We start from the raw sequence: 22,630 nt of genomic DNA, 5'->3' as shown, positions 1-22,630 counted from the left end.
CTGTCCTCCATTTCTGTCGGGTTAGTGATATCGCGGGGCCACGGCGCCCTCCAGCGGCCACCCTCCGCCCTGCTGTCTGCTCTAGCTCCCTAGGAGAGGGAGGAGCGAAGAGCTAGCTGTTCCCCTCTCCCTTTACAGTCGAGAAGTGGCAGCTAGCTAGTGGCAGTCTCAGATCCAGGTTTCCTATCTCTCAGGTGAGAGATCTTTAACTCTCACCTGACAGCACCATGCAGGTCATGAAGGACGGGACGGCTGGTTTGCCGATGAAAAGTGAGGGTCGAAGGGAACCCCTCAAGACGCAGAAGAGGGAAAACCCTCCCGCCGCTAGCCGAAGACCGAGACAGAGCCTCAGGCCCAGCCCTCCTTCCTCTCTTAGCCTGTGTGGAGTCTTTTCTCCCTTTCTGCCTTTGGGACGGGATGACCGCGACGAAACCGAAACGGGAAATGGCTCAACCGAGGTGCCACCGGGGATCTATTTGATCAGTATCCCCAAGACTGGTCGTCACCGGAAGTGGCTGTAAAGACCTGTGCCCCTTCAAGGCCCCGCCTCCAATCGCGCTACCAGTAAGCGACAGGCTACCCCCACTTCCGGCCCCTGGAGCCTTAGGCAGCAGCCCCCCTTTTACTGCTCTCCCATTGGCTGCTGCAAGGACGCGCTGTGATTTCCCATTGGTCGTGTCTTTTCTCGGCACCGCACCTCCTCCCTCCAGGTACAGTCTCGTCTTCCGGCACCCGATAGGCTAAAGGCTGGGAGGGCGTCTGCCCAACTTGACTAATGAGCGGCGCGAAGAGCGAGGGCGGCGGCTGCGTGGTGGGGGCAGGGCGGGACTTCGTGTGGCTATTGGCCAGGGCGGGCACAGAACAGGGGTACGATTGGTTGGGGACAGGGGCACCGTGGTGGGGTCGGACCTGCGTGGCTTCAGCAGCTGCGGGAGACGGAAGTGGTGAGACCGCGGCCTCGGAGGGTCGGGCGGACGCCGCCTGGGTGAGTCACCGTGCCCCGTGCACTGCCAATCTGGGAACCGCAACGACCCCGTCTTGCCCGGCCCCGCCCCGGCCCCACTAGCTTTCGTGAGCCCCGCCCTCTGTCACTCGGGGCTCCGCCCCCGAGTCTTTAGGCTCCGCCCCTAGAACCTGGGCACCTGGGCTCCCCTACCAGCCTGGCCCGCCCCCCGGGGCCAGATCCCTTAGGTCTAGGAACCCTGGGCCTCTCAGGCCTGGTCCTCGTCTCTCTCTTCGCTTCCCTGAGGCTGCGTGCCAGTGGGCGGTGAGGCAGCACCTTTGGCTTGTTGCTTGCTGGCTCCCCCATGAGGAAGCGTGGGCTGTGATCAAGGAGGCGGGCAGGACTACAGATGGAGGCTTTTATCCCTGCAGCCTTCTAGGGGAGCACTGCTGGACTGCCCGAGCTCAGATAGCAAGCATGAAGGAAAGTGTCAGAGAAACCTGGGCCTGGCTCCCTAAGTGGGCCAAGGAGGCCCATCTGGAATTTCTGTTGCTTAGGCCCATTTGACAGTTACTGACTCTGAGCCCTAGGCTGGCCTGATTCTGTCCCTGTTGTACGGCCTCCTCCCACTAACCTGCACCCCACGTAGTGTCAAGTATACTCAGCAGGACCTGTCCAGCCCTGCTGCCTTCTGATCACAGGTTGTGGTCCCCACCCTCTTGTCCTCTCCTCTGGACTCTGCCCCTAGTAAACAGATCAGGTGGATGCTACTGCCAGACTCAAACCGGCAGAGCATTCCCATGGATTCCTGTCCCCCAAGACCAGAAGTGAGTCCTGGTTGAGCAGTCTCTGTCTCTTCAGAGTTGGCAGTTCTTTTGCTCTCCCACAAAGAATGGGGTTTGGAGAGTTCTATTTCTCCTTCTGGGTCTGGGAATCAAGACTCTTGAGTTCTGCTGAATAATCTTGGATGATACTCATTCCTGCTACAGAACTTTGTGGCAGACTTTATGCCCTGCAGAATCACTTGTTGCTTTCTCCCCATGTAGCTCCCATTGCCTCTGGCATGGTGACCTGTGGAGAAGCTGGATTCTCTGTGAGGGAGGAGAATAAGGGTTGTAGAGAAGTTCAAGAGTAGATGTATGGCATTTATTGATTCTATAGTAATGTTAATGGTGTTCTTTACTCTTATGTTCCTGTCTCCTTACAGTGAGAAGCAGGCAGCCAGGACCCTCACCACAGTAGAATGGTGAGTGCTCTCTCTTTCTTCAGACCTTTGTGTTTTCTGTAATCCTTGTGTCTTTCTCAGTGAAGCTGCCCCGCCCCTCCTGGACCTTGAGCTCCAGGCTACTCTGTTTAGCTCCTAAACAGGTTCATCTGCTCTGGAGATAAATTAGAGTTTCTTTGGATTGCAAAACATCAGCCAACACATGGCACTGGGACAGGAAGCCTCTAGAAGTCTTTTTCTGCATGTGCAATGCCATACTTTCCCCACACTACCACCGGCTCTCTTAGCTCTTTATAATGGCCCTTATCTTGCTTTTCTTGGGTCCCTGGTAGAAACTCTCTGTCTGGCCTGAAAAGCTAGGCCGCATTTATCTCAAGATCCTTGTACTTCCTACTGGGGCCCTTGAATTTGTGGGTGCTATATCAAGAGTGACTCCACCAAAAGTGTGGGGCTTCTCCATCTCCAAGGTGCTGTTGTCTGTTAAGCTATTGCAGGCAACAGGTTATTGGATATATAGCAGGATAGCACCCCCAAGGTGCCCAGAATATCGCTGGAGGGTTGGGGGTGGTTATAATGATTCTCTATATTTTCCATTAACTAAACTGCATACTTTCTCTCTAAGTCTGAAGTCTTGCCAGTAAAACAGGATAAGGCTCACTTCTTGGGGAATCAAAAGGTTTTCGTGAGATAATGTTTGAAATATGTCTGGCTTAATAAAATGTCAGGTTTTTCTCCCATTCTTCTCTTCTTCCAAAACCCAAACCTAAACCAAAGCCCCGGTTTCTGAAAGTTACCAGGCACAGAAAGTGTGGTGTTCCAACCAGCTCTACCTGTGACTCTTGGTGACATTTTGAGCCTCTTATCACTGCTCCCTATTCTTTGGCCCTCTACCCAACTCCCATCATCTCTCTACCCTTGGGTTTCAAGTTTGTTTTTTGTATAGCTTCTGTGGTCCATAGTTCCAGCTCTTTTGTTTCCCAGCCTAAGAAATTTTTTCTCTTCCAAGAAAGACTTTCTTATTCAGAAGTCAGAGGATGTGAAACAAGGGGGAGATGGAGCGAAAGGAGTAAGGCTGGGCAGGGGCCTTGGAATTAAAAACTCAGGGAATTTCCCTTTTAGGGGTGTGGCATGACCAACCTGGCACTAGCCCAGTGTCCACTCTAAGGGGAAAAAAGGGAGTGGGATTTAGTGAGATCAGGGGACTGGAGGACACTGATGGTCAGGGGTACTGTGGGTGGTGGTTCTGGAGGAAAAGGAGGAAGCCTTGAAACTGGAAAGGGCATGGGGTGGATAGAGGTAAGTGACCTTCATCTTGGCAATTCAGAACACGTATTGGGGGAACTCAGAGAGGAGGGGAGGGCGAGAGGACAGACGTGTGAAAACAGGGTTTCTGGGTGGCTCACCTGGGAAGATGGGAAGTGAAAAGATGTAGGCGTCTCGCCTTCCCCTTTCGCGCTGTCTGGGAACAGCCCCACTGAAAGCCCCAAGACATCCCCTGAGGACTACCTCCCACGCGGCTGAGGGGTTGCGGGGGGCGTGGCCTTGGTCTGTGGGCGGGGCTCCGAGAACCCGCCCCGTCCCTGCCTTCCCGGCGCGGTCCCGGGCTGTCCCCTCCGCTGGCTCCCCTCCCTTCCGCGCTCGTGCGGGAGGGCGGAGCTGGGCTCGCTCTATTGTGGAGAGGAGGGGAGAGGCGCGCGGGAGCCGCGCGGAGGCCCCGCCGCCAGTGCTCTCGCCTCCTGGCCGCCGCGGCTGCATCTGTCGGGCCCCGCAGCCGGGATGCGGCGAGCGCCTGGGACTGGGCGGCAGCGCAGCAGCTCCGGGGACATGTGCGCTGGCCCAGACCTCCAGCGACCATGAGCCTGACCGCCCGCGTATCCTGCTCCATGCTCAGCTGCTTTGTAAGTGCCGGCCCCGCCTGTGGGGGCCCAGGGGCCCCAGCGCTTGCTGCACCCGCAGCCCCGCCCAGGGCCGTCTCTTGAGATTCCGAATTTCAGCCCATCCCCCTTCCCAAGGCCCCTGGAAGGGGAGGGGAGAATTATCCTTTTTCTTTCTTGGACTTGGCTTTAATCTTCGGGGGATTGTCGAAGGCCGGGGATGGAAATTCTGTGACCCATCTTGATCCCGCAGACACTGCCCTTGACTGCAGATCTCCAGGCCCCGCCCTGCAGGGGTACATCCCTTTAACTCCTCTCCATGTTGGTCCCACCCGCTGCATCCTTGCTTGGGGATGTGGGATGTGGCTAGTAGGCAGTCTGGGATGTTAGGGGGCTGATTGGGGAGCACAGGATGTCTGCGCTGTCTCCCTGGCTTCAGTCCCTTCCCCCTCCACCACTCCATCCCTCACCTGACACGCCAGTCTTTTCTCCTTGACTGTCCCCCAGACAGCCTCTTCTCCATCTTCTCTGCCTCTGCAGGCCTGCGTACCTCTGCATCATTCTCAGTCCTCCCCTCCTCCCTCTTTGGCTTAATGCTCCTTCCCAGCTTCCCCATCTGTCCTCTCAGATGTTCCCACCCTCCCCTCCTCACCCCCGTGGGCGTCTGCCAGGCCTCTCTCTCTACCCTGGCTGTCCTTGGGTCTCTTGGTTTCTCCCAGGCCCACAGATCCCCTAGTCCCTCCTCCCTGGTTGTCGGGAGGGGAGTGACTTCTGCTTGTTCTGGGTATCCTCAGGAATTCCCCCTCATATCAGCAGACAGGGCAGGTGGCTTGGCAGGTGGTGGGGGCTGGATAGGTGGTGGGCTGAACTGGAAGATAAGCTCAGCTCCAAAACACATCCTCTTCTTGAAAGCATCCACGCAGGCCCTCTAGAGGCACAGGACCGAATCCCCCTGGCCCACTCCTCTTTGTTTCCTTCACTCACCAGGTTGAAGTCTCAGTGGCCTTAGGTCCTGCTTTCTCTCCTGTCTTTATAACCAGCTGCCACACCTGATTCCTTTTTCTCAGAGCAGCACTTCCCACTCTCACTTCTGTTGTACCCCTACATAGTCTTTCATTTCTTTAGTTTTCTCTCCTCCATTTGGGGAATTTTAGTTCTACAGGAGATCCCCCTTTGAGGAGTGTAGATTCCCAGTTCCTCTTTGGACCTTACTTTTCCCTAAGGCTTACTAAGCTTGAGTATCCCTTCCACCTCACCCCTCCCACCAAGCCTGGTACCTCTTCTGTGACCAGACCTTTTATAAGTGTATATGGGGTATGTTTGGATTTATTGAGGGGAGGGCAGCGGTATGAGGCCTAATGGGCCAAGTGGAGCCTGGTGACTTAAGGCCGAGGCCATCCCCACAGGGTGAGGAGGGGCCCCCCAGCCTGGAGTACATCCAAGCCAAGGACCTGTTCCCCCCCAAGGAACTAGTGAAAGAAGAGGAGAATCTACAGGTAAGGAGGAGTTGGGGGCCCAGGGTGGGTGGAGCTCCCTGCAGAGTTAAAAAATACCTTCCCCTCCTAAATATCTCTAAGGGGATCTGGTACCTGAGCTCTGACTTCCCACTCCCTGGTTTCTGGAGGGAGGGGAGTCTGTCTGCATGTGCATTATAGGGCCTTTGGCCTCAGGGAAGGAAAGGCAGTTTTCCTATGCAGCTGCTGCCTGGTGCTGTTACTGTGGAGAGGACTCTTCTGTCCTGCGTTGGCCCACCTTTTCCAGCAGGGATCCCACAGGTCAGTGAAGGGAATGGAGGAGTGACTTACTCCTGGACTGAGGGTTCCTCTGCCCCTTGGCAGGTGCCCTTCACAGTGCTGCAGGGTGAGGGAGTGGAGTTCCTGGGCAGGGCAGCCGATGCCCTCATCGCCATCTCCAACTATCGACTGCATATTAAGTTCAAGGACTCCGTCATCAACGTGAGTTCATATCTTGTTCTCCCACACTCAAACCAGAATCCTTGTGAGGTACAAGGTAGGATTGCTCCAATGCTCTGCTTGATCATGTCTCCAAAAGTTGGGGTTTCTTTTTTCTCACTAACTTTTTGTTTTCCTGCCTCATTCTCCTAGCTATAGGTCTTTCTGTCTCATTTATTCACCTTTCCCCTTCTCTCTTTCCCTTATTCTCTTGCTGGCCTTTCTAAGGGGCACAGTGGCTTGTTTGAAGAGTGCCACTTAACAACTACATGACCTTGGTCAAGTCACCCATCTGAGGCTCAATTTCTTTCTTAATAGCATGGGGTGAAAATAACTGCCTTGCAGGGTTCTAATGATTATTAATTGGGGTCACATAGATAGAAGACCCAGCGTAGTTATCAGGCACTTAACAGACCCTCAGTAAATATTGGTTTCCTTTCTTCTGTTGATACATCAGCATCTGGGGTAGGGTGGGAATGAGCAGTGATATGGAGAGAGGGGATCTGAGCTTTAGTTTGCCCTTCCCTTAAAGGTCCCCCTCCGGATGATTGACAGTGTGGAGAGCCGTGATATGTTCCAGTTGCACATTGCCTGCAAGGACTCCAAAGTGGTGAGGTAAGAACCACAGGACCTTACTCAGATCCTCTTCCCCTGGTCTTGCCCAGACCTCTCTGCTGCAGGGTTTCTGTGGAGCAAGAAAGGAAAAATACTGCCTGACTTTCCCAATTTGGGAGGAAAGGTGAAAACCCTGTCTGGATTGAGAAATCAATTTTCTGACCCACAGTATCTTGACCTGAAGAAATGGGGATAATGCTTCACCCGTGGGGTCATCATAAGGATTAAATGAGATCATGTATATGAAAGCATGTAGGATGAGATCTGGCATACAGCACTCACATTATTGTTGGTTCATTTATTTAACATACATTTATTGAGTACCCTGCTCTATATCAGACTGTTCTAAGCACTGGGGATAGAGCAGGGAACAAATAGACAAAATTTTCTGCCCTTATGGAACTTATATTCCAATGGAGAGATGTCAGCAATAAATAATAAACGAGTAAAATATGTTAAATGATCCTAATTGTACAGGTGAAAAATGAAGCAGGGAAAGGGATATGGAATGCTATGGGGGAGAAGGTTGTAGCTTTAAACAAAGTGATCAGAGAAGCCTGCGCTGAAAAGGTGATACTTGAGTCAAGACCTGAAGAAAGTGACCATGTGGGTATTTAGAGAAAGAATGTGCCAGACAGAGGTAACAGTGAGTGTAAAAGTCCTGAGATGGGTTTGTACCTGGCATATTGAGAGAATGGCAAGGAGGCTAGCGTGGCTGGAGTGGAGTGCACATGAGTGAGAGAGATGGGATATAAGACCTGAGAGGTAAGGGAGGGTGTCAGGCTGTCACATGACTGGCTTTTACTTTAAGAGAAATGAGAAACTACTGGAAGGTTTTGAGCAAGGAGTGACATGATCTGATTAATGTTTTATAGAATCACTCTTGCTGCTATATTAGTATAGATGTAAGGGGACAGGGACAAAAGCAAGGGCAGAAGTTGGGAGACTAGTTAAGAAGCTATTGTAGTTACCCAGATGAGAGATCATGGTGGCTTGTGTAGGGTGGTAGCAATCAAAATGGCAAAAAGCAGTCAAATTTTTGAGATGACACAATTTGCTTACAGATTTGATATGAGAGAAAGAAGAATTTAGGATGAATCCAAGGATTATGAAAAGGCTGACCATTTTATTTTATTTTTTTCCTCAAATATTTTATTTTTATTTTATTTTTAAGTTTATTTTATTTTTTATTTTTATTAAGTTTATCGGGATAACATTGGTTAATACAATTATATAATTTTAAGGTGTACATTATCATTTGACATCTATATATTCTGTTGTGTGTTTACCACTCAAAGCCCATTTTCCTTCAGCTACCATATATTCGATCCCCTTTACCCACTTCACCCTCCCCCTACCCACCTATACCCTATCTATCTCCCCCTCCTCCCCACCCCACTAGTAACCACTACTCTATAGTCCTCTGGTAACCACTAGTCTATAGTCCATGTCCATGAGTCTCTGCTTGTCTTGCTCATTTGTTGCTTTTAGGTTTATATTCCACGTATAAGTGATGTCATGTGATTTTCAGCTTTTTCTGTCTGGCTTATTTCGCTTAGCATGATTATCTCAAGGTCCATCCATGTCGCAAATGGCAGTATTTCATCTCTTCTTATGGCTGAGTGATAAAGGCTGCCCATTTTAGAATGTGCTGTGTGCTCAGTCTGTAGGGATTCAGAAGGAGAGGCCACATTGCTCTTCCTTCCAGAGGTTAAAGTCTAGTTCCAAAGGAAGAGTTAACATGTGGCAATATGCCTTGGAAAAACTTACCATTTAATCCTCCAAGCATATTAAGAATAAGAGAGGGAGGGGTCTGTGGAGTGGAGCAGGCTGGGAAGGCTTCATGGGGTGGGACTGAAACTGTCTTCAGAGTATCAGTAGGATGTGGCGAGGCTGAGAGAAGACATTATCAAGCAGAAGTGAAAAAACAAGGAGACAGGAATAAGGTGAGCAGGACTTCCTGCCTGAAAGTTTGTGTTAAGGAGGCATGAGAGATAACACAAGGAGTCGTGACATTCAGGGCCATGCGATGGCCTTTAGATTTGATATGAGAATTGGTAGGGCCCTTTTAGACGAGACAAATATGTCTCAAGGAGAAGAGCTCTTGAGAAGAGAATTATGACAAAGACGACTTCTCTTCAGTGTTGGCCAGTGTCCCTGGTCCTTCCCAGGGTCCCTGTTACTCCTGCTTTGCAGCCTTCTCTCCCCACAGCCTTTCTGTGGCCATGTTTTTGACCCTTTTGGCCCCAATGCACACCCGCCTCTTGCTTCACTCTGTGACTTCTTGCCTGGCAGGTGCCACTTCTCCACTTTCAAGCAGTGCCAAGAGTGGCTCTCACGGCTAAGCCGGGCCACAGCAAGACCTGCCAAGCCTGAGGACCTCTTTGCCTTTGCCTACCATGCCTGGTGCCTGGGGCTGACCGAGGAAGACCAGCATACCCACCTGTGTCAGCCAGGTGAGACCAGGCTGTTTTCTTTGGGTGACTTCTTATTTCTCGGTTTTCACCCTTCCTATACCTCTGGACATGGAATTCTTGGATGCTGAGAGGCATGGGGGCTGTGTTGCAGGAGAGCACATACGATGTCGACAGGAGGCTGAACTTGCGAGGATGGGCTTTGACCTGCAGAATGTCTGGAGAGTCTCTCATATCAACAGCAACTACAAGTAAGAGGGCAGGGGGTAGGAAACCAAAGACACATCCACACCCAGACCTCCTCCATATATGGGTAAGGCATGGTGGGCAGAGCTCCTGACTCTGTGCAGGAGGAACGTTCTTGGTTCTTCCTTCCACAAAGCCATCCTTGGGGATCTTGTTATTACATCTTAGATCAAACTTAGTGATGCCACGTGATCTCTTCTCAGATTGTGTCCCAGTTACCCACAGAAGCTTCTGGTTCCTGTATGGATCACAGATAAAGAGCTGGAGAATGTGGCTTCCTTCCGCTCCTGGAAGCGGATCCCCGTGGTTGTGTATAGGTGAGGCACTGGGGGTGAGAAATAGGAGGGTATTTTTTATGCAATAAGAGTCACAAGTGGAGATTTGCGGCAACATGGTTGACTGGGAATTGACACCCTGTAGGCAAGTAGCTATGAAATAATTTTAAAGCAAAAAATGCCTCTTTTTTTTCTCCTAAAGATGAGGCTTTTAGAGAGTTTATTCACTTAACTTCTTTTGAGGGTGAGAGTGTGTGTGTGTGTGTGTGTGTGTGTGTGTGTGTGTGTGTGTGTGTGTGTAAAATACTGCATTAGAAAGGGTTGGCAAAACGGCCTCTGAACCAAATCTAGCCTGCAGCCTGTGAGCTATGAACGGTTTCTACATCTTTAAAGGGTTATTTAAGAAAGAGAAACAAAAAGAAGAGTGTGTGACAGAGACTGGCCGTGACCTGCAAAGCCAAAAATTTATTGTTTGGTTCTTTACTGAAAAAGTTTGCCAACCCCTGACTAGAACATTGTATCTAAAATAGAGTGAGACAGGTGTTGGGATTTGGAGTTGTTCATGCTCTGGGCTCAGGCTTGTTCTCCCGCTGGGTGTCTGTACCTGGAGCAGGTGCCATGCAGATTTGATGTATCAAGGTCACCTTGGGAATACAGAGCCCATTTGAGAAATGTGTATGACAATACTTCGTAAACTGCAAAGCCCCCTGTGAGCTTTTGGTTGCTATTTTCTTGGTGGGGATGAACTGGTGGGCCCTGTTGGCTTTGGAGAGCTTGGTCTGGCCCCGTGGAGTTTCAGCGGTAGGTCTCTGGGGGCTGCAAATGCCAAGGGCATGACGTTTTTTTTCTGTTGTCAGACACCTACGCAATGGGGCTGCCATCGCCCGCTGCAGTCAGCCAGAGATCAGCTGGTGGGGCTGGCGCAATGCTGATGATGAGTACTTGGTTACATCCATCGCTAAAGCTTGTGCCCTGGACCCAGGGACAAGAGCCACTGGGGGCTCCCTCAGCACTGGGAATAGTGATTCCAGCGAGGCATGTGACACTGACTTTGGTAAGGTGTGGGTGGTGCTGGCCCCCTGGGGAGCGGGCCCTTACCTTGGCCTCATTGGCTCCCAGGGAGTCCTCAGGGAGAGAATGGGAAGAAGATGACAACACACAAGATGCCTGGGTCCCTGCCTTTTGGGAGGCTGTGGGGTGTGAGGGGTCTCTAGTTGTAGGGTGAGGCTGGGTGGCTGGGCGACCCAGGATCTTCTCCCTGTTGTGTATTTAGATTCCTCCCTGACTGCATGCTCTGGAGTGGAGAGCACAGCAGCCCCTCAGAAGCTACTGATTCTGGATGCTCGATCCTACACGGCAGCAGTGGCTAACCGGGCTAAGGGTGGAGGTTGCGAATGCGAAGGTATCGCTGTTGTCCTAGTGTCTGCAGCTAGCCTGTGCTCTGGGTAGCCTTAATGAAGAGGGGGCAGCTTGTGTAGTGGAAAGAGCCAAACAAACTTGGCTTGGAGTCAGAATTCTGCCACTTACTAGCTGTGACTATGATTAAGTTCCTTAATCAGTCTAAGTTTTATTTTCTCTTTTGTAAAATGGTGATGATACATACCTTGCAAAGTTGTTGGATGATTGGAGGTTACATATATAAAATTACTGGCACAAAGCAACTACTATTTTTTGAATTTATTCTACATCATTACTAGTAGTACTACGGCTGTCATTTATTATTATGTTATTACTGCTACTATTAGTATATGGCACCTGAGTATCCAGAAATAAAAGGGTGAGTGAGATCTCCAGAGTATATTTAGTTCTCATGACGGAGTGCTCTGCCCTGCCAGGGAAACCTTGCCCACTGGGACCGCTCTTGTCCTGCACAACTGTTTCCAGGACACGCTCTTAGGTTTCACTCTCCTCCTTCACATCTACAGAGTACTATCCCAACTGTGAGGTCGTGTTCATGGGAATGGCCAACATCCATGCCATCCGGAACAGCTTCCAGTACCTCCGTGCTGTGTGTAGCCAGATGCCAGACCCTAGCAAGTAGGTGTTCCCTGCTTTTATTCCATCCTCTCTCCAGTCTCATCCCTTACCCAGTACTTCTTGTTCTTGGAAGATTAGATGGGGAGATGGGAAGTGTAGAGGTACAGGAGATCTGAGGGCCTGGGTGCAGCGAGCCAATTCCAAGAACACCTTACTTCTCAGCCAAGACTTTGGCACGGCCATAGGACATTAGGTTCCTTTCATTTGGATCAATTGTCCTACTCAAAGAACACAGAGAACTGGGGAAAGAAAGCGGCTAAATGTGCATGTGATGCTGCCCAGTTCTGTTGTTCTTAAAAGTCTCTTGTCTGCCTCAGGTCCTGTCTTCTTTACCTTCTTGCTAGGTATCTCTCAGCAGAAAGGCCATGGGCTGGGTCTCTTTCATCAGGCCTCACTACGGAGTTTGTTAGCTGTGGCTGGCCGTGGGTGGTGGAGAGACTGTTCTAGCCTCAGTGCTTTTTGTGACAGACTTGATTTCTGCTCTTGTGTAGCTGGTTATCGGCGCTGGAGAGCACCAAATGGCTGCAGCACTTGTCGGTGATGCTAAAGGCAGCTGTGCTCGTGGCTAATACGGTAGATCGGGAAGGCCGGCCTGTGCTGGTGCATTGTTCAGACGGCTGGGACCGGACGCCACAGATCGTAGCCCTGGCCAAAATACTACTGGACCCGTATTACAGGACATTGGAGGTATTAAGAGGAGTTGGGTGGGAAAGAACAGAGGGAAAGGGAATGGTGGGCAAGATATTTGGCCCTCTGGATCTGTCTTGGATTTTTAGTAGAGGCCATTGGTGCTTTGGGTCCTCTTCTGGGTTTTGTCCTGTTCTTCTCTGTAGCTGCTAGCTCCCTGCTTCAGGCATCCTCTGGAGAATAGCACACTAGCCTTTCCACAGGGGCTTTATGCTTGAACTCTCTCTTCTTTGCAGGGCTTCCAAGTATTAGTAGAGTCTGACTGGCTGGATTTTGGGCATAAATTTGGAGATCGCTGTGGCCACCAAGAGAATGCAGAGGACCAAAATGAGCAATGCCCTGTGTTCCTCCAGTGGCTTGATTCTGTTCATCAGCTGCTCAAGCAGTTCCCCTGCCTGTTCGAATTTAATGAAGCATTCCTAGTAAGTCCTAAAGCCTGTGACCAGGGTTGGGGGATGGTGCCAAAGCCCCCAGGTACAAGCTGTCTTGGCCCTGTAGGTCAAGCTGGTACAGCACACGTACTCCTGCCTCTACGGCACATTCCTGGCCAACAACCCCTGTGAGCGAGAGAAGCGCAACATCTACAAGCGGACCTGCTCTGTGTGGGCCCTCCTGCGAGCTGGCAATAAGAACTTTCATAACTTCCTCTACACACCTGGCTCAGACATGGTAAGTCTGAACCCTTAACTTTTAGGTGCTGCTTGGAAACCTGTAGGGAGAACAGGTTGAGTCAGTGGGGAGAACATAGGGCCAAAGGCTTAGGGGAGGAAGAGGGACCTGGAACATCTCACGAAATACTAGTATGGAGCTGCTTCCCTAGGTCCTGCATCCTGTGTGTCATGTCCGGGCCCTGCACCTCTGGACTGCTGTTTACTTGCCAGCATCGTCTCCATGCACTCTTGGGGAGGAGAACATGGATCTTTATCTTTCTCCGGTGGCTCAGAGCCAGGAGTTCTCTGGCCGTTCTCTGGACAGGTAAAATTGCCCGTCTTGCTTTCTCCACTAGGAAGGCAGTAACTGCTTTGTATCTTTCCTAAATGTTGTTATTGTTCTTTCATGAGATATTTAAAAGCAACTTCTTGAGTCAGTTGAAGGAGAAGCTTGGCCCAGGACTTGCAGCTAGTCTGGAGTGCACTCAGTGCGTTTTCAAGGTTCTCTCTTAAGATAAGACTGGTTACCTTCTTTCCCATAATTGCTATCACCCTGTGTGACATACTCAAGCAGGGGAGAGAACAGAACAGAAAGGACTGTTTCAGGAATGTTTGTGGGAATGGTCTTTTGTTCACTGATAGAAGGCATGGGGAGCTTGCTTTCTTAGTAGTAACCTTTGCTGTGTCCAGCATTAATTTCCAGAAGCATCTGACTTTCAGGGAAATGGTCTCCCAGAGGGAGATGGCCTTCACATTACTCCCTCAGAGAAAGGCCAAAATTTAAAAGGAGACGAAAAATTAAAGTTATCTTCTGGCTGAATATTTTTGAGGAAGTAGAATAGAAGTTGGTTAAATTATAAGAGTAATACATATCCCTTATTTAAAAGAAAAAGTCAAACAATATAAAAGTAGAAAGTGAAAAACTTCTCTTCCTGATCCTTGTCCCCACAGGTGTCTACTGCTAATTAGTATATGTCCTTCTAGATATGTTCACATTCTCACATCGTCATATAGAAACATTTTTTGAATACAAAAACAGAATCAAATATTGTATACTGTTCTGCAAATTGTTTTTCCTACTTCGTGTTAGGAATTTGTATAACCAGTTTTCTATTGGTCATTTAGGTGTTTTTTTTTTTTGTCATTATAGGGAGTGCTTTAGTTAACATCCTTATGTTTATCTTTTGCGTGTGTGGTAAAATACATATAACAATATTTACCATCTAAACCATTTTTAAATGTACAGTTCAATAGTGTTACCTTATATGTATACTTTTGCATTTATGTTAGTATAACGTACATAATTGGTTGAATATTATAAAGCAAAACAAAAAAACCCAACCCCTTAAATTATTGGTTTTAGGGTTTTTGGAGCTGAATCCATTGTCAGGGGCCCACAAATAGGCTTTAGGAGTTCTGTGATTTTCTCCTTCCCCAAACTATGCAGAATTTGGGTATAGATTCATAAGTTTACTTTTCCAGGGAAAGGGGCCATAACTTTTAATCAAATTCTCAATTAGTTCCGTGACCCATTTAATAATCATTGCCTTGTATCAGTATCTAATTTTTCACATCAAAAAATGTTTCTTTAATACCTACAAATTACCTAGTACTATATTGGGTTTTATGGACTATATCAAAGAAATAGAAGCTATTGATCCTATTTAAGATGCTTTAAAAAGCTGTAAGATGAGACATAGGACAACTAGAGAACAGTTCTAAGTTAGCATCTAAGCAAGTAAGAATTTGTGTAGTTCAAAGCTGTTAGAGAAATGAAAAGTAAGAAAGGGGTCATTTGGTGACTATTTACTCAGACTATTTACTTCTCATGGAAGAACAGGAAGGAACCATGGCTTTTTTGTGCCCTAGTATCTGGCTCAAGGCCTGGCACATAATAGGTGCTTTAGTAAATTCCTAAGTGAACGATTGGAATGAAGCGGGTTATGAACTTGGTGATAATGTTAGTGGAGAGAGGTCCAAAGGAATTGGATACATGAGAGATAGTTTTTTTAAAAAAGAACTTCTTTGGGGCTCGCAGGGGTTGGGAAGGAGCTCTTCTGAGAAATAGAAAGAAATAAATATAGGATTGTTCATTAAGGGCTTTAAACATTACACTGAGGAGTTTATTTTGATTCAGCTGTCAGTAGTAAATCATTGTAGGAAGTCATTGTGACCTGGTGACAATGGGATTTTTTGAGAACTAATCTCTGAGCCAGGTGGTTGGAGGCACAGAGACTAGCCAGCACTGTTGTAATTCAGATATAAGGGAAGAGTCCCTGGAAAAGACAAGGATTAAAATCAGAAACATTGTAGAAAAGTCAGTAGCAGGCTTAGAAACCAGGAGGATATTAGTACCACCTATAGACATTGAAAAGTTGAAAAGACAAGTTCGTTTGGGAAGAAAGAAGAGATACACGAGATTAGGATTGAAATATCAGTTGACAGTAAAGAGGAAGTAGGCTATAGATAGTTCAAGATGGGGAGTTGGATTTAGAAGAACAAGTGCTGTAAAGATCTTAGAAGAAATGGTTTCTCTAACAGCTGACCTGACTTACCTTTGGTTTTCCCCAGATCAAAAACGTCCTACCCTCTTTCCTCTTCTTCCATTAAAGTCTAACACATTCTTCTATACCCAGCTCAAATATTACTCTTTCTGTGTAGCCTTCCCTGATCACCCTAGCTGATAAATTCTCTTGTTGTGCCAGACTCCTCAGGCATTACTGTCTCTACCACCATTATTTTATTGATTAAACCTTTGGTGCACACAGCAATCAGCTGTGGAAGATGGCAGACTGTTGATATTGTTGAATCTAGGTAAAGAGTATGTGGGTGTTCTTCATATTCTTCTGTCTACTTTTGCATGTTTGAAAGCTTCCGTAATAAAAAGTAAAAAGAAGGGGTGGAGAGGGGCTGAAAAGTTACCACGCTGGAATTCAGGCCCTGGCTATAGGACTCCAGAGACTGTAATCATAACCATTGTTACTGCCTTCCTGGAATTTTATACCACAAAAAATATAAATAAAAAATAATTGATTACAAAAGTAAAATCAAACACAAACATACTTTTAAAAACATAATATGTTTCAAAAACCAAACACTTAGAGAAATTAGCTATATTGTAAACTACCTTTGGGAGATTTTTCTGTATGGGCTGGACTGAGGCATCTAAAAATAGGAGCCCAATGATGTCTCCGCTGTTTCCTGGCAAATTTCCTTGAAGTTTTTGTTGCTCCAAGAACTTTTGAACTGCATTCTTGAAAATGTCTGTTACCAATTTGGTGTGCACTAATGCCTCTGGAACAATTTGAGTGCTGTATACCAGAGGAACTTGGGACTGAGAGAAGCACGTTGTTGTGCAATGGTTGTAAAAAGCTGTGTTGGTTACTACTGTGATGGAGGGGTAACATAGTAAGGAAAGTTGTAAAAATGAGGAGTTGTGAGTGTAGTCTTAATAAGTTTGTGGTTGATTGACTATATTTTGAATCATAGCATCTCTACAAGGTTTAATTTATTATCATAGAGGAAACCAGGTGTCTTAGAGGTTAAATAACGTGTAGTCATATAGCTAATCAGTGTCAGAGCCAGTATTGTCTAGCTCCAAAACCCATCTTTCTGTCTCACCATGTTGGAGTGTTGAGGCTCAGTATAGTCCTGGCTTAAATAGTAGATTTAAAAGGTATCAGCCTAGAAGGCAGTAAAAACCGTGGGAGAGGTTGAGATTGCCCAGGGAGATTGTGTAGAGCAAAGACTGACGAAAGCTGAGGACAGATTCCGAGTACTTAAGGGCAGGGTTCACGGCCTACACTTTTGGCAAAGCAAATTTCTTGCAGTGAGCATAGGTTATTTGTAATCTTAAACGTCATTATTTCTTGTGAACTCTGGCTTTGATGACCTAATTCTGTAAATTGGAGGTAGCTCCCATTCCCTGACCTGGAGGCATTGTGTTGTCATTCCAGATTACCTAAAACCAGATCTATGGATGATCTTCTTTCTGCCTGTGATACAAGCAGCCCTCTGACGCGCACATCCAGTGACCCCAACCTGAATAACCACTGTCAGGAGGCCAGAGTAGGCCTGGAACCCTGGCATAGCAATCCTGAGGGATCAGAGACAGCCTTCGTGGAATCTGGGGTAGAAGGTCCTCAGCAGACTGTAGGAGAAATGGGTCTTCCTCCCCCTCTATCCAGCAGCCAGAAAGACTACTTGAGCAATAAACCTTTCAAGAGTCACAAAAGCTGCTCTCCAAGCTACAAACCGCTTAATGCCACAGTGCCCCAGGAAATGAAGAGCCACACCTCTGATCCTGAGATCAAAGTCCTGGAAGAGACTAAAGTACCAGCCTCAGACCTTCCTGCCCAGGATGAGTTGGGTAGGACTTTAGATGGCACAGAGGAGCTACCTGAACATTTTCCTGAAAAAGCAGCTGTCAGTGTGCTCTCTAACGTTATTTCCAACAAGTGTGATGGAATTTGTGATTTTTCTGAGTCTTCCCAGGAGCCTCCCACAGGTGCCCCCAAGCAGGCCCAGCTAGACTCTGGGCTAGGTGTGTCCTCCAGATCTGCTCCAAGTCACAGTCTGGGCACCCTTTGCAACCCACCAAGTGCTACCTGCCACACTCCTCCAGATCCAACTGCTGACTTTCTCAACCAAGATCCCCCGGGATCTGTGGCAAGTATCTCCCACCAGGAACAGCCCAGTTCTGTACCAGATCTGATTCATGGAGAGGAAGACACTAGCAAAAGAGGGAATAATAGGAATGGGCAGTTACTGGAAAATCTTCGCTTTGGGAAAGTGCCGTTGGAATTGGCACGAAGGCCAATTTCTCAGAGCCAGATTAGTGAGTTCTCCTTTATAGGGTCCAACTGGGACAGCTTCCAGGGGATGGTGACTTCATTCCCAAGTGGGGAGACCACCCCTCGGCGGCTGCTTTCCTATGGTTGTTGTAGCAAGAGGTCGAACAGTAAGCAGATGCGGGCAACGGGGCCCTGCTTTGGCCAGTGGGCTCAGAGAGAAGGGGTGAAGTCACCTCTTTGTTCTAGTCATTCCAATGGACACTGTACTGGCCCAGGAGGAAAAAACAACCGGATATGGTTGTCCAGTTACCCAAAGCAGGTCTCCAGCACAAAGCCTGTTCCACTGAGCTGCCCTTCTCCAGTGCCTCCTCTCTACCTGGATGATGATGGACTCCCCTTTCCTACGGATGTGATCCAGCATAGATTACGGCAAATTGAAGCAGGGTACAAGCAAGAGGTGGAGCAGCTACGTCGACAGGTGCGTGAGCTGCAGATGAGGCTGGATATCCGTCACTGCTGTGCACCTCCACAAGAGCCTCCCATGGACTATGAGGATGATTTTGTAAGTATTCACCTACTTCCTTCCATCCATTCATTTATTCTGTCCATTAGCCTTCCATCTATTCAACATTCATTCATTGGGTACTTGCTGTGTGCCATTGTTCGGTAGATGAGCTGTTGGATGAAAGACATAGTCCCTGTTCTCAAGAACTCACAATCTATTGGGAGACACAAGCAAACAATTAGACTGATGTTCTTAAGTGTTCTATTTGAAGGAAGCATCAGATGTTGGGGGCTAGGATGGAGTAAAAGGTCAGAGAAGCTGAGAGATAATGCTTGAGCTGAGTGCTGAAGAATGTGTCATATTTAGCTAGGTAAACAGTGAAAAGGAAGTACCATCTGCAAAAGAATGAAGGCAATAGGTACTTCATAGGGCTTGAACAAAGGGGTAAGGTGTGTGCGTGTCCATGTACACTTGTGCTGGAACTGTGAGGGAGGCAGTGAGAAATGATATTGGAGAAGTAGACAGGGACTGGAAAGGTCACCTTGAGTTCCCTTATTGTTTGGATTCTGTCCTCAAGGCAATAACATTTTTGGCTAGTGAGTAACATGATCAGATTTGTATTTTAAGAATACTACTCTAGGTATAGTGTGTCAATTGAAACCCAGGTTGGGAGGCTGGTTAGGATGTTTAGGATAATCCAGGTCAGAGATGACGAGGACCATCTAGACTTCGCTATGTTGGGAGGCCTGAGGTTCTGGCACTGCAGTCGTCCAGGAGCTTCTAGGAGTCAGCTTCTTGCCCATTAATATCTTGTCATCTACATAGGCACTTTACTTCCTCTGATTAAGACATTCCCATTTACCTGCTGTCCATTTGCTGGGATGGAATGGTTAGGGCTAACAATTTCTTACTATTCAGGGTCACAAAAACTGTTCTCCAGGAGTCAGCAAACTGTTTCGATAAAGGGCCAGATGCTTTAGGCTTTGTGGGACATATCGTCGCAGCTACTTGGCAGAAGCAGCTGTAGTCAATATGAAAATAAATGAGTGCGGCTGTCTTCCAATAAAACCTGATTTACAAAAACAGTAGGCTAGATTTGGCCTGTGGTCTATAGTTTGCGAACCCCAGGTTTAAATGTAACAAAAGAAATATTCTTCCCACACTGTGTTATAGGATATTGGTTAAGAAGATGGGTCTAAAGCCAAACCATTAGGTTCAAATCCTAGGTTTACTACCTATCAGCTCTTAACTTTCTCTGGAGTGTTATTTTCTTATTTGGATAATAATAGTATACATCGCAAGATTGTTGTGAGGAATTCGAGAAATTCTTGCGTGTAATGCACTTAGAACAGTACGTGATGTACAGTAAACAATAAATGTTAGAGAAGATGAAGATGATGTTGATGTCTTCGCCTTTTCTTCAGACGTGTTTGAAGGAGTCAGATGGCAGTGATACAGAAGATTTTGGCTCTGATCACAGTGAAGACTGCCTTTCAGAAGCAAGCTGGGAACCTGTTGATAAGAAAGAGACTGAGGTATGTCTAGGCAAATATGTAGTGGGTACTTATGCAAGCCAGTGAGTTCTCATATTTCTCAGAGATAAGTGATGTGCTGTAAACTGAGCTCTCCTCTAGTCGAGTGTCTTCATTTTAGGCTAGTAAGGGCTAACTATAAAGACAGGCCTTGTTTTCTCCTGGGATGCTCTCCTTGTTGCAGGGTTGCTCTTCCACTTTGTTGATAAGGACCTGGAATTTTCCCTTGTCCCTTCTGTTAGGTGACTCGCTGGGTTCCAGACCATATGGCATCACATTGCTATAACTGTGACTGTGAATTCTGGTTGGCCAAACGAAGACATCATTGCAGGTAAGATGTTTAATATGATTTGGTATGGCTCAAAAAGCAGCGAGATACCTACATACGAACAAAATTGAATCTATATGAAAATGGAGACATCTTCATAGGAACTATTTTTGTTTGCTCCCAATTTTTTTCTTTACTCATGTAAGGCTTAGAGTATCATTCATTCTCAGTATATTGGCATTTCTGCTGAAGTCTTCCCTCTTTGTGCTTTGGCAGAAATTGTGGGAATGTATTTTGTGCTGCCTGCTGCCACCTGAAGTTGCCCATTCCTGATCAACAACTCTATGACCCAGTTCTCGTCTGTAACTCATGTTACGAACACATCCAAGTATCTCGTGCCAGGGAGCTCATGAGCCAACATCTGAAGAAACCCATTGCTACAGCTTCCAGTTGAATGCCAGAGGAAATGACCTGTCCAATTATAGCAGGTTTGAAGGGAGAATCTGCTTCAGGTGTAGTTTTGAAGGTTTTTTGGTATGGCTCATGAAATCACAGAGCTCAAAGATACCATCTTGAGAAAATCTCGGTATCACGAGACTGGAGCAGAGGAATTCCAATTTGATAGGAGGTCCTCTACGGGTGAGACCCTCACCTTGGGGTAATGGTCCTGATCCAGACTCAGAGTCTGGAAGCTTAATGTTGAGTTGGTGACTCCAGCGTTTTTCTCCTGGGGGGTCACATGATAATGATTTCATAGATACTGCCTGGTGATGTATGCCCCAAACAGCAATAGAAAGGCATATGTATAACCAAACTCCAAGTGATAACCAGATCCATCTCTCCTCCACCTTGAAAAAAGCAGATTATAGTATATAAGATAGGAATTCCTATCCTATTTGAAACGAACTATACCCTGTACCTCTGTGCTCTGTGTCTGTGCATGAAGGCTCAGTCTTTAGAGGCACTCCCTCTAGTTGCATTAGTTCTGTCTTTCCGTGGAGTTTGGTTTTAAAGACTGATTCATCAAGTGGAGGTTTTGCTGTATTTTTCACTTGGCTCATCGGCCATCGTCAGTTTAGGGGAACAGTTCTAGGGAATGAGACATTTTTGGGAGCAGAGGAAAACTCTGCTGATATTCAGTCCTGACAAAAATCAGTTATTTTGAGCTGTGAAGGCAGTAATCTGTATTACTCAGTGACAGCTCTTGAGGTATGCACTGTGAAGAATGAGAAGGGAAAAGCAGAAATTATCTTTGTGAAATACTTGCTGATTGTGCCCTACCCTTTGCGCCTGACTTTTCCTAGTCGTCCTGGTGCTAACACAGGAGCTACACCTTGATCCTCTCCTGGCATGAAAATAAAACCATGGTTTTTTTTTGTTGTTGTTCCATACCCACTTCCCTCATGTTGTCTTTCCCTTGGCTGCTGCCTCCTCTGGGTCACACTGCTTCTTATCCTGAACACTTGACACCTTGAGGGTAGAATTTAGTGTTTGGTTTTTACCTCCTAGAATATGCTGTTTGGCGTGTGAGGGTTTCAGTACAAATGCTGCTGTCTATTTCTGTGCACTTAACAATGGAACCCAAACAGAAGAGAATAAAGCCTTGATACCAAAATTGGGAGAGAAAAATGTGTCCATTTGGGCCAAACATCTTTTTTTTTCATCTTAATATGTACCAGTGGCACTTAACCAAAAGATACAGTAATATAGCCATGTACTGTGCTTAGGACAGATACAGTCTCCTTGACCTATAATGAAGCCACTAGGATTTCTTTTATGTATTTTCTTCAATTTGTTGGTGTATAAAAGGCAAATTACACTTAGGCTTATCCTTTTTTAAACTACTATGGTAGCTATCTAACTGCTACTTTCACGTTGCTTCCTAGAAAAAAAATTTTTTTATTCAAAAATAACTAGGATCTTCATTTAGAACAAGAATTGTATTTGTCCTGACCTTTTCAATCCTACAGAGAAGCATCTGTGCTATTATACTTGCCATGGATGTAACCTAAAAAGTTTTGGCGGATTTAGGTCAGTCTAGCAGAACTGTTTTTCGTTTAAATGGAGTTGAATAATGGAGATTTTGTCTGGGAAATTCCTGAGATCATTGAAAGAGAAACAAACTATCCCTTGTCTCTGACACATAAAATTCTTCTAAGCATTTTCTCAATCATTAAAATTTACTGCCAGTAGTGAGTGGCTTTTTAATTAACTTGACTTTCATTGCACTTTACTCCACCCATTTTCAGGGGGAGTAAGATTGGTAACGTTTGAGGGGACTGTACCTGTCTATTTTGTATGGCTGTTTTGAGGGACTATCCATCAGTGAACATACTGCATGGCCTTGGAGAGAGACTCTGGGCTGTCGGCTCAGATATATTCATCAAATACTCCTTTCAGAGCTCTTGTGGGTGTAAGTGACATGATGTGGCCAAAAATCCAAACTGTGCAGTTGCGTTGTGACAAACATGCAATGTGCTGTAAAAACTCAATACAATTGAAATAAAATCTCTATATTAGTGCTGCTTTGTTGGGTCTTTTTATTCATTTTAATTTCTAAGAAAACCTAAAGTGTACTCATTGTTTCTTTGACCGTGAGAAAGGACTGAAACAT

At 46.9% G+C, this 22,630-nt stretch overlaps 1 protein-coding gene across 4 annotated transcripts; it reads left to right on the top strand.

The window, feature by feature from the left end:
- The first annotated feature begins 865 nt into the window (after window positions 1-865).
- MTMR4 (myotubularin related protein 4) lies at window positions 866-22,541 on the top strand. 4 transcript variants are annotated; one of them, XM_039885754.1, is made up of 19 exons: window positions 866-985; window positions 2,151-2,189; window positions 5,449-5,538; window positions 5,881-5,997; window positions 6,527-6,609; window positions 8,905-9,065; window positions 9,178-9,274; window positions 9,473-9,586; window positions 10,402-10,598; window positions 10,818-10,946; window positions 11,470-11,581; window positions 12,073-12,268; window positions 12,505-12,690; window positions 12,767-12,937; window positions 13,089-13,243; window positions 16,875-18,273; window positions 19,641-19,751; window positions 19,991-20,079; window positions 20,293-22,535. In XM_039885754.1, exons 2-19 carry the CDS (start codon window positions 2,187-2,189, stop codon window positions 20,468-20,470), a joined length of 3,588 nt encoding a protein of 1,195 aa, XP_039741688.1. In that variant the 5' UTR covers window positions 866-985; window positions 2,151-2,186; the 3' UTR covers window positions 20,471-22,535. The 4 variants fall into 4 exon arrangements, with proteins under 4 accessions (XP_039741688.1, XP_039741689.1, XP_039741690.1 ...); XM_039885755.1 differs by lacking the exon at window positions 866-985 and adding an exon at window positions 1,755-1,770; XM_039885753.1 differs by lacking the exons at window positions 866-985; window positions 2,151-2,189 and adding an exon at window positions 3,800-4,066.
- Window positions 22,542-22,630: the final 89 nt, after the last annotated feature.

The sequence above is a fragment of the Pteropus medius genome, unplaced genomic scaffold (genome assembly GCF_902729225.1).
Source record: "Pteropus medius unplaced genomic scaffold, Ma_sr-lr_union100, whole genome shotgun sequence".
In the NCBI taxonomy this organism is placed as follows: domain Eukaryota; kingdom Metazoa; phylum Chordata; class Mammalia; order Chiroptera; family Pteropodidae; genus Pteropus; species Pteropus medius.
Note: the sequence above shows the minus strand (reverse complement) of the source record. Positions and strands in the feature narration are given on the sequence as shown.

Bases quoted from the DNA above. Each gene is read 5' to 3' on its own strand.
- MTMR4 (XM_039885753.1), top strand. From the start codon at position 4,022: ATGAGCCTGACCGCCCGCGTATCCTGCTCCATGCTCAGCTGCTTT. The intron at 4,067-5,448 runs GTAAGTGCCGGC...CCATCCCCACAG, and splicing joins GCTCCATGCTCAGCTGCTTT to GGTGAGGAGGGGCCCCCCAG. The intron at 10,947-11,469 runs GTATCGCTGTTG...TCACATCTACAG, and splicing joins TGGAGGTTGCGAATGCGAAG to AGTACTATCCCAACTGTGAG.